The following is a 12,333-nucleotide window of genomic DNA, read 5'->3' as shown; positions in this document are numbered from 1 at the left end:
TGTCAATGAAATTATCCTCTCATCTCTGATCATTCAGAGATTAGAATAGGGCGTGGCTGTACATTCCTGATGAGACTTTTATTTTTTATCTCTTTTTGCTACTTCTTTCTACTACAAAAGAGTAGTTTTTATGGTACGATTTTTTCATTATCGAACTGCGTAAACCAAATAGGTAATATACTCTATAATTATCTAGTAAAATGCGTAACATTCTAGAATGCGTGCCTTTCAAGCCAATAAATTCAACGCGCTGTATCAGGGCATATGGAATTAAAGTAAACACATACAGTCAATCAAGTCGGCCGATGAATAATGCAGCCCAGCTGGAGCGGCCATCGATCTTCGTCGGTCCATCGGGTCGGGCGTGAATGCGCAAAAACGCGTGATTTGCGCGAAGCTGCGCGCGCGCTCGCTCAACTTGACCTAGTCGTCGCTCGCGTGGGCTACACGCGTAGGGCCGGAGTACCTAGCGACAGAGGGGACACTTGAATGCTCTACAATCTAGATCCTAGCATCTGCCTTATTGTCAAAATACCATTGTTAGTTGTCATGATGTCATATGACTGATATTGTGTGATTCATAATTGCTGAAGTTTATTTTATTGATGCGCAGAACCCCATGCAACCAAACAACTGTATCCAAAAGACAAGTCTACGATTGTTCCCTTGACCAGAAATAAAAGTAAATGATGATGGAGAGAGAATCTAGACAACAAACACTTAAATTATTATCTTGTTTAAGTGTAGTTACTCTTCTGCACTATTTGCTCGCACACGGCGGCGCACGCGGTGATTGACGTCGGTCGAAAGTGCACCCGATAGCCAAGGAGAGCCTCTTGCAGCCATCCGTCGCCGGAATCTCGGCGCTGGACATGCGGCAAGCCACTCGCGAATTCCACCGTAATTATATAATTAACCTAAATACCCTGCGTGTGTTGTGGAGCAAGTGCATTTTTTGCTATAATTGCTTGAAAAAGACTCGTGCAACTCATGTTTATGAAATGAACTCTATGAAGTTGCATAATAAAGCAAGCACCCGACCCGCATACCCAAACGTCTTTTCTAAAACGTTTTGTGGTTGCGGTCCCGTCCTCTCCAAGGTATTTTACCGTATTTTCGATTGAGAAATTCGTAAGTACTCGTAAAGAAAGTGAGTAGTTTCTATGTAACTCGGCGATCGATAGTACAAACCGCAAACGAAGCCCAACGCGAAACTGTCGTCTTCCCGAGGATAACCGCGACCTGCATACTTGCGTGTTGTTGCTCAATAAAACGCCTCCAAACAATACTAAACTGTATTCTACAATTGTAGAATCTATAACACATTGTGTTCGTGTCGAAGAATATGCAAAATATTGTCCCAATTTGGTGGGATCGATTTTTATACTTCCGCAATGCCGTGCCAGGCCGTCCCAACTGTTTCGCGTTCCTATTTGTCAAAGTACCGTAATCCTATAATAAAGTGGGTTCGCTTTGCATAGAATAAATTGGACTTCATGGATAACTCGGTAATTGTGTAGCGGCATTAGTTGGTTGATGACACACAATTTAAAGACAGTTAATACTCGTAATTTGGTGGTGCATTCATTTGACTACTTAATTGTAGAAAATTACCAGCTGAAATCAAAGCACTCTAGCGTCATTCCTATTTATGAATCGATGAATTTTACACTTTATTAACTTGATGAGTGATCATTCAATCTGAATCTAATATGATGATATTGCGTTTTAGTCAATGCGATGGTTCCCAAACACCAGAAACACCAGTCAATTAGGCAGACATAGAGTCGCCATTGTCAGCCAACCAATTTCCGTATTCATTTCGTTTGGAGGGGAGTAATTTCCTGTTACGAAGTGATACTAAAGAATGATCAATGAATGTTAGATGATATGGCAAACAGATTTTTATTAACTTGACACAGGCCAAGGATCGTCACGTCATTTTCTAGTTAATCATTCGTCTTCTTTTTACCTTATCCAATGAACCTCGTCAATCGTGGAATACAAACTGGTTAATTGCACTGAAAACCTGAAAACAATCAATGTATTTATATATATTTTTTTTTTAGTTTTTGTGATTCCGAAAATATCAGCTCATAAGCCACTCCATTTATGTAGGTACTCATTGACACAAAAAGATCTAACACTCAAAAAACCCAAGTCCTTTTAAGTACCCTCTTTGATGGATCATTACGAACTTTTTTCTAGTTGCTTTTTGCTATACTCCCTATCAGGAGCGGTTGACTCACGCCGCGTCACGACTGAATCCTGCGCCGATTTGCGGTCACATTGTGTTCTTGCGCGGGAGACAATTGCCGCAGGGGATTAAATTGATTAAGGAAGAAGTCGTGGACGCGCGTGATTCTACATCCTACAATTTGTCAACTGGCAAACGTTTAACTGGTCTCGTTGTAAATCGTGATACTGGATAATTATAGCTCTTTAGCTATGTGTCAGTTTGGAGGACATTTCATTTAAATCTACTTTAAATAGGAGTGACACTTTGTACTTTCTTTGGGGGGTGCATCAAGCTGTAAGGTAAAATTGAGTATCGTCGCGGTTCTTGAAGTTCTGACACCAGGGTTGACTTTGCTGTTACCACACTAAACGAGTATAATAGCTTAGGTAATGATAGGTAGATTGATGTTTTTTAAGCAACAATATTTTTTGAAAAACTAAGAAATACCTACATAATTAAAAAAATAAGTATGTAAAGTCACCGTGTCTCAAAGTATTTGTGTAGATGTCGTTGAGACTAGAAACAGTTCTTTGTTTAATCCTATATGAACTCCGTGCCGAATCGGGCATTCGGTCGCGAAACAACACAAACAAAGGACCCGGACTTGCTCCCCCAGTTAAGAGTAGATGGCCAGCTCGCTAGACTATTTACACTGTAAGGTCAAGTTGACCAGTTTAATTACTAAGCGGACAAGAAAGTTTTCACTTATCTGCAAGCAAAAAGAACCCAGATTCATCGGTTTGATAATGTCAATATGATGTCAAAACTTCATCTACTTTTACCCATAATTATTATCTTCCACAAAACTTACGTAAACATAATTACATTTCGTATTTTAATGTTAATCCATAATCTCGAAGCATTCAGCCAGTCATGTTCCTCGTGTCCCGCGTCACGTGTCGTGCGTGAACACCGCGCCGTGTAAAGGCCGGCGCGCGCGCACGCACGCTCGCGTCACGCGCGAACTTCGCCTTGTACGGCGCTTTCATCTAGCCGCCACATGAACGTCGCGCCTTTTCAGGCTCCGGGATTACTGCTCGTACCGCTGGGAAATGATTATAAGTCTGATGACCCGCTACTTACCATTAGATAGGAACTGAGAATAGAAACAGGCTGACTCCATCACGGCTATGTGTAGATTGGTAGCCATTACGACTGTAAACTTTTTATTTTAGTTAACATTTTAAAAAGGCAAAAACCAACACATCACCATACACCATGTCCATCCTAGATTTCACCATCATAGATTTGTAGAAAGAGTAAGTCTTAGCATTAGGCGATATTAGGTATGTATGAATCTTCTTCACCAAAATGTTTTGGGTTCATGATATTTCTCGGAACAGTTAAAAGAAGACGTCTAGCTTAAATATTAACCCGTCAACTCCGTTTCATTCAAAATCATATTAATCCGTTTTGACGACTTTGAACCACGATTAGTCTGTCAAAACCCGACCTTCGTCCCCTCATTAGTTCAGCACCAGCCCAACAACTGATCCCTTGTTAACATGCAAATTGCGTTGCCGATGTTCAGTCAAAGAATGACCGTACGTTATTAGTTTTTGTTATCGTTCAGTCTTATTCGAAGGCCAAACCTCGGCTAGCTCGGCTCTATTATGACGCTGATGTCACTGACAATTAAAAAACATTAATGGCATATAACGAGGTATATTACGAGCAATTATGATTGAGAACATTATGTCTTGGCGCCTCATTTGTGTGGTATTTTTTTGTTCATTTATTCTTCTGTAGGCTTCCATATTCCTTCCGTTATTAGCTTAAATGGTGTGACGTTTAAAGTGCAGGTGATCTTAAATAGGTACGTTTGTCTTCTAAGTCAATTAAGACTGCTAACAAGTGTGGGTAGTGCGCTAGCAATGTACTCATCGATAGGACCTTAAATTTCGTTATCCTTACCTTTTCTGTCAACGTTATCTACAGCCGAGGTATCTGCATCCTATTCAGAGCTAAATGAATATGGCCTCTTTATTTTATCTACTTTAACCATACAACCATTCTGACATCATCTCTCTTGTTCCAGCCCAGGCCTGGAGATGGCGTACTACCGCTGCGGGCCCACGGCCATCGGCAGCCGGACCTCGTGGGGGCCTGTATCCTCACCCTCCGAGCCCCCGAGCTTCGAGCGGCCCCTCAGCGGCAACTTCGATCGCATCTTCAACGCGTTCGAGCGCACCAACGCCTTCGAGTACGTCAAGAGCCTGGATGAGAAGGAGGAGAGGCTCGTTGGCCATGGAGATATAGTCGTGAATAGGAAGATGAGCAGTAGTTTTGAGAGGGCGGACTGTGCGCTGGCCGCGCAGACGCCGTGCGAGGACGACGAGGACTTTTACCGGGAGAAGATCCTGTACTCGCAGGCCAGGCAGCTGTTCCCGCTGCAGGAGGACTTGGCTGACTGGATTAACAAAACCATAGGTAAGTCTTTAAGGGTTCGGCCAAACCAACACGATCACACCGCGATCAGCCGGCGTGCAGCGATGGCGACCAGACCTAAATGCATTGATCGCCATCGCTGCACGCCGGCTGATCGCGTGTGATCGCGTTGGTTTGGCCGAACCTTAAATATTACTGGCTAATGCTGGTTAATGCTATCAATTGTTTCATTTTTCATGAGCTGCCGAAGTGTAAAAGAGCATACAAAAAATTTCCAACAAACGAATTCTTTACACTTGAAATAGATATCGAATTGATACATAGTAACTTGTACCTGTATAAAAAATAGATGATTAGGTATGGTTTATAATAATTGAAAACTGTGTTTGTACCTATCACTGTAAACGTTTTTCAGTTCGTTTCTATCATTATCTTACATTATTGCCAGTCTTTTTTTGCGGACTAAAAGGGGAATTTTCATTACTTACATATTTAAACTAAGTAAACTGTGCTGCTAAGCATTTGAAAACAAGAATTAGTTTTTAGTTTGTCATGGTGAACAATGACTGACCAGTGTGTTAAAGTAAAAAGCCTCAGGTAATTCGCGGTAGGTTCACCTTGAGTACATTTTTTATACTATTTGGTTTAACAAGCACTTTATCTTTGGTGATAAATTGCGCAACACAAGGAAGCCGTCCAAACACACGAGTGAAGCCGAGTGCTGCGGTTAGTTTGCGGTGAATTATGCGCGTTTTTGATGATATCTGTGTGTGTTGCGCGGGCGCGTGAAAATCGCAATTTTACAAGTTTCTCCGACCCGTTTAGTTTTGAGCGGTAACACGTAACGTGTTTTTACTGGACATAGTTAATTACGAGTAATGCAAAACAACTCTCTTTTTGCTGCTCTTTTGTTTTTGACATTACACATGCTAGCATTATACGAGTTTAGCTTGATCTAGTTTTTTATTGCGGTTACGTTACTTATTATTGCGATAGCAATATTTATAGCACCAATATAAAGTTAATAACTCAATCAACTTGTCGACAGCTCAGATCATGGAACATGATTATTTTTTGTTCTATGGTCGACAGATTTACAATGACTTGAATCTTGTTACTTTTATGAGCAGCTCTTAAATAGGTAGGATGAAGCGATTAGTAGTCAATTCTATTTTAAGTTTCCGTTCTGATAAGGCTGATATAAATCTAAAATGCAATATCGGTGTGTTAATTGCTAATTGCTACGTCGATAATAATAAGCTTCACATTGATTTATTTGGGTTTTTTAATCATTCCGAGAAGTCTATACATAGTGTTGTTTACATTTTTACACACCCAATGTTAGGCAATGTCAAACCACCACCATTTTATGGGACAAGAAGTATAGCAGCAGGGCTTGTGTCATCGCACCTTATATGCCGCTGGGCGCGTGGGCGACTGATCAATGGATTCCATGCAAACAACTTTTTGCTACTATGTATTTTGACAAAAAAGATAGATACGATCGAGTTAATTTGTTGTAAGTAGATTCCGTATCATAAAATATTTTTGTCTCTTGTCTCTGAATCTTCCTGGTAAATAAAGAGCACGGTTTCTATCTGAAGGAAGCGTTAAAGCCTTATGATCTCAAAACATGAATTCGAATATGTATTCCATATCTAAAAAGCGTGTATTATGTAAATAACATGTCTCAAGAACACGTGGAGATTACTTATTATGATGCGGAACCCCAAAATGCCGCGTATATGCTGCTCTACAACGTAATACAATACTAGTTGTGATGGATTAATAAGATCATTATCAACTTGTAAACGTGTTTCAATATCAAATCGCAATTTATTCTGAATAGCTGTTAATAATAGGCTTTTTTAAAACTTGTACCTAGCTACAGCCGAGAGCAGATAAGAATCGATTGTTGCAAAGTAATATCTATTACAATTACACAGAGACCACAGTGTTTAGCTCGAAGTGGCTTCATCCGTCAATCCAAGCCATATTTCAACCCTAGTCGTAAAAATTGCTTAGGTAAGAGTAGGTGAGAATATTTAAAAATCACGATTTACCAGTTTAGACTCGTCTGCCCTTCAGGTGCTGACAGCGTCATCTATTTAGAACATTATATACTGAAGTTAGCTAAATTTAAAAATGGGTTATTTAGTCAATGTATCACAGCAGTGGTTACGTCTTTTCCCCGAAAGGTGTGGCAATAGAGCCTTCGCCAACAATGTGTTACGCCGGGAATCCGTCGCCCACGCGGCCGTTACGGGCTCTAGGCTAGGCATTTAGCGACGTGCTAATGATAAAGCTGTAGGTACACACAACATAAATAAGAGCGTTTTAATGTGATAATCTTTTCAGGTTCTGAAAACTGACCGCAGTTGATTTACAGACTACAAAATTGTAAAATTGTGAAAGTCTTTGTTTAATTCAAATTCAAACACATATTCCAACTAGAACTACCTACTTACTTTCTTTAGACTTGAATCTCAGAAGTTTCAGTAGGTATTTTAGAATTTAGGCCAATTTTTCAGCCCCACAAATGTACCTAAATTCATTAATTAGCATAAATAGCAATACTCGTAATCAATGCTGTAATAATTGCTGTGTCCCCCATAAGGGCTACCTTTTCTTTTTTTATTATTTTCTATAATAATATTTTGACGTTCATAAGTGCCACTTGTGGTCTAAACTGAATAAATACTTTTGATTTTGATTTTGATAATCCACGGCCACGAAGAAGTAGCAGTTTACAAAATGACCAACCGAAACAATCCGCTAATTGCTGTAAGGTGATCGACGATGAATCATTGCAAATATTTATAGTAACAATTATGTACGTGTCTTTACAGCATAATACTGTATATTTACGAGGATTGTTGTGTGTCGCAACGTTGACAGTGTTGTGATTTATATCGGATGTTTGACTGACGATTTAATCAGTTAATTCCGAGCGGCCGAGTGAAAGTCTACCCCAGAATGTTCGCTCGATTACAGCGTTTAAAATTAATTCGAGTGGAGGACGAATTTTAATGACTAGGTGCATACAGCGTTTACATACAGCGTTGTTAGGGTTATCTATCAAAGTTGAAGTTCAAACCAGTAGAAAACTTGTGTGAGTTTGGTCATAGTTTCAGATAAGTCAGATAATAAATTATCATGATTGCACCCTCTTCTTAACTGGTAACTACATAATAGGCTAGATGACAAGATTTCAATTATTATTTGTCCGTCAGACAGATAATTAGAAAATATTAGACTCATATTTTTTATTTTCATTCATAATTAAATAATAACAGTGCTTCATCGAGTTGAAATAGCACGTGACGTCACGCTTAAGTAAATTTTTTACTCAAAAGTGACGTCACGCGACATTTCAACTCCATAAAATACTGTAATTATTCAATTATGAAAAAAAAAAAAAAAAAAAATATGTGTCCAAAATTTTTATATTATCTGTCTGACGGACCAAATAGAATTTCGATTTCATTACCCAGTCATCATCCCTATTAGGTACCTGTTAATAAATCACAAATATCAAATCAAGAGTTTATTAACTACAATCAGTAATTCTGACCGCTACATTTTTGAACAATCAAACCCTGGCTATAAGTCTTACCAACCCTGCGCATACTTATTAAGTAAATGAGAGCAAATACATAATCTAGTTTCATGTTGCGAAGATAGCGGAGACATGAGCACGAATGAGGATCAGCGCATTATCGTGTCATCTGACAAGATGGCGGTCGTGGGCCGTAATCCGTCTGGCCAAGATCCTGCTTCTCATGACGTCGTGGTGTGCCCGTTGTATGAGGGGCTGACGCACTCGTGGGAAATACGAAACCCCCTTTTGTAACGTCTGAGGTCTTATGTAAATTTTAAATAAGATTGTCTAAGGACACTTACTTATATATATATATATATATATACTTATAAGTAAGTAATAATATAATTAAGAGAAATGGTTGAAGATGCCATCCTCTTGATCGCTACAAAAGGCTTTAGACTAAAAGTAAAATTTTAAAGTAAGCTACGTGTTAGAGTCTTAGCTTTCAGGTCTTCAGGCAGCTTGTGGAAAAGAGAATTAAACAGATCTTAAGTCAATTATTACTTCAAAGCTGGCCGGAGATATTTCATTATCGCTATGGCTAAAGCTAGTAAGATAGTATATCTTTAGCAGCACAAATCGCTTTGAAAGCTAAGCCTCTTTTGTTAATTTCCTGTTAAGGTAAATTCAGAAAACAAACTTTTCCGAATTTGGTTCTTCGAAGTGTAAGCACACCCTAATAAGAATTTCTCTCAGACATTTGGAGAAGAGAATTTTCAATTACAGCTTAGGAATTTTATATGGGACCTCAGGGCACTCGGTTTTCCCATCGTGCATGTCTGTTATTGACAACCATTTATGCGCTCCCATAGCGGTTTCCATGACAGACATAAATATGTGGTAGTGAAAATCTCAATATAAACGTTGATAAAAATGCACAGGCAATAAAAGTACCTACCTATAAAACTGTCTGTTCGCGCCGGCAGTGCCTGGCGGTCCCAGGTTACATGCCGACTCGATCAATAAACGATTTCAGTAAAATCTTGATAGCAAGATCACTTTCGAGCTATTGGTACACTGCAACGAAAATATACTAATGTATATTTTCAGCTTTCAATTCTAATGAATTGAAAGCTGAAAATGTGGAAGTTTCATGAATATTACGACTAACATGATAAATAAATAAGATGTAATCGCTTGGACTACGGAAACAATTTCATTGATGAAAACAATTAATTGGAAAATTACATACCTACTGCTTGCAGACGTGTGAAATACTTTCCTGTCTATATTCGAATAAAAGGCGATTAATTTGGGGACACAATGTATAATTATACACTCGGCAGGCACTAATCCCGGTGCAGCACGCACTGTCATCATTAGACGCGGCGTCTCGGAGTAATTGCCGCAGATCATGACATTCAGAGAGCGCGCGGTGGAGCGTGAAAACGCGAAACGCCGAACGCGCGATCAGAGAATAAGATGAACATTAATTTTCTAAGCATCCATTACAAATTTCGATTGAATTAACACATTTCTCAAAATAAATGTATTCTTTTGCCTCATGTTTGCTTAGATTAGGCTTCCCAAAATAGCCTGAAAGTGAAATAATTGTCCTAATGGTTTTTCCAATTCAGATGTTATCGATTTCGTTGCATATTTCAGTCTACTTTATTATAAGTTTATTGCAGAATAAATTAGAATTAACCTTATATTTATTCATAAAGCATGACATGACTGATGCTTATCTGTTATTTTAATTAAACAGTTCTTATTAATTTGTTGGCCGCGTTAGATTGTAAATTTTTACGAATTGCTAATAAATCTATGCAACAATCATATTGCTCCTAATTCGATGGTAATTACAGTTGAAACTCTAGCTAGTGCGAAGGAATGTTTGCACAGGCTGCTGATTACACTGCAACGTAAGGCTGCGCGCGCGCTTATGAAGCGGGGTGCGTTCGCTCAATGTGGTAATTACCAGTATTGATGGAGTAATATGTCCCCTAAAGCAAGCGAGCAATGAGCAATCTTCAATTGTTCATTGCATAAAAAAGTCTCTTTAATTTGCTATTAACAAACCTCAAAAAATAACCTTAACTCAAAGTTGTCCCTCTGTCAAAATCATGGCTGTAGAACTATCCTGAAAAACTTCGTGCTTACAAGCAGCCTTACTTTTGTTGTTTTCTAACGTCCCCTATTTTGTCCCCGCGTGAAATCCGCCGTCACTAAAATCCAATTTATTTTCGTACCATTACTTATAAAAAGTGATTCAGGGACCTATATAAAAACGAAAGACAAATTCTCATTCAAAATACTAGAGATAATTCAACTTGCGTATGCGCGGCGCCTAGCGCATTATACGGTTGGCGCACGCGCATCGGCGATCGCGCCCCCTGCCGCGCCGATCTGGTACTGTTACATAGACTGCACATTGATACTGTTACTGCTGTTACACTGACCTATAGCAACTTCTTGTCAGTATTGAGTGCTAGGGATAACGCACCGTAAGACTATGACCGTTTACAGAACATTACTCTCATAGTTTTGAATGCATAAAGTTATTTTGATAAGTTGTGATTTCGGTATCTGTTAAAAGAAATGTGCTCTTCACACTTTTTGTCTTCAGACAGTGCATAACGCTAGTTAATTAACACAAGTAAATAATGTACAATTCAGATCCATAAATAATTATGCCAGTTTCCGTGCTTAACTTTTGTGATTATGTAATTTCGGTTGTACTCTCGGTATCTACTCCAGAATTAGTTCAGCTAAATATAAAAGATCTAGGTCGGGTGGGAAGTCTTCTTCGTAACTTGTGTAAATCCCAAATGTAGAGCTCCGTGAGCTACAAGAACGTGCTACAAAAATGACATTGCTTTTATCGATGATGCTTTTGTCTGTTGAAATTATAACGTAGTTTCCACTTGCATACTAAATAAACATGAGTCACTCTGTCTGTGTCCACAAACGAACCCGAATTGGATACAACTCGTATCACTAACGGTAAATATTACAGGATAGACTCTATTAATAGTAAAGGTTTACTAGGGTTGCCTGCTGCTTGAGTGCTAGAAATTTTCCAAAAAATACATAAGCGGAAATAATATGTCAGTAATAATAAATGCTTGTATGATAAAAATCTTCTGTAATGTGCTGTAATAATATTCTTGTATCTTACAAATTAATGGCAAATTTTACTTTATTGCATTAGAAAGTTTGTAAGGTTTGCTTTTTCAGCGACATAAAAATAAGCTTCTTTATTAGTGTTCTATTTTTTCCAGCCTTACAGAAATAATTGTAGTGGGATTGTAAAAACATCAATGCGTGTGGCAGAATGCAGTATAATCTATCTATACTTAGGTATAATAAATCTGTAGAGAGGTCAATTCTGTACATGAAATATATTTTCAAAATAACTATCAGGGGGTGATTAGTGATCGATACCGATCTCAAAAATGCAATCAGTAAAATTTTTGTCTGTCTATCTCTCTTTCTTCTGTCTGTCTGTATGTTCCTTATAGAAACAAAAACTACTCGACGGATTTTAACGAAACTTGGTACAATTATTCTTCATACTCCTGGGCAGGTTATAGTATACTTAGGAATTCCCACGGGAACGGGAATTAGCGGGAAAATCCTTTTGTATGAAAAATCTAAACCGCTTAAGTTAGACGCTTGAAATTTGGCATGCAAGTATCTTAGTAAACTTAAAGCTTAGTTACAACAGGATATTGCAAAATTCCCACGGGAACGGGAGTTAGCGGGAAAAAACATTTGTATGGAAAAACCGCGTAAGATAGATGAAGGGGGTAAAACGGGATCCACGCGTACGAAGTCGCGGGCGGCCGCTAGTCGTTCATATTATCGTTCTTTCTAAATTAACTAATTTAATAAAACAAATTAAAAAAAACGTTATCTTGGATTGAGATTTAACAATACATACCTACAAGAAAATTTGGTTCATCAAACAGTCATATGAAAGTCAATCAAATACAACCAGTGAGTTAACCACAAGCGAAGTACTTAACTGCTACTGTTTTATGGTCCATTTTACTTCGATTTTCTTTGATAGCACTCTCCGACCTTGCAGCGCACGTTTGCATAGCAATTTTGTGCTGGTGATTTCATAGCTATCAAAGTTCCGTTGCGTACGCGCTGT

The 12,333-nt window shown here is 38.6% G+C and overlaps 1 protein-coding gene across 1 annotated transcript in view; it reads left to right on the top strand.

Moving 5' to 3' along the window:
• Positions 1-12,333, top strand: part of LOC135081231 (GAS2-like protein 3) — a 104,679-nt gene that overhangs the window by 66,067 nt on the left and 26,279 nt on the right. Inside the window, exon 4 of the mRNA XM_063975980.1 lies at positions 4,278-4,669. Coding sequence (XP_063832050.1) covers positions 4,291-4,669 — 379 coding nt within the window. The 5' untranslated portion in view covers positions 4,278-4,290. The remainder of the gene's footprint in view (positions 1-4,277; positions 4,670-12,333) is intronic.

This window comes from Ostrinia nubilalis, chromosome 19 (assembly GCF_963855985.1).
Source record: "Ostrinia nubilalis chromosome 19, ilOstNubi1.1, whole genome shotgun sequence".
Taxonomy (NCBI): domain Eukaryota; kingdom Metazoa; phylum Arthropoda; class Insecta; order Lepidoptera; family Crambidae; genus Ostrinia; species Ostrinia nubilalis.
This window is presented reverse-complemented; position numbering and strand designations above follow the sequence as displayed.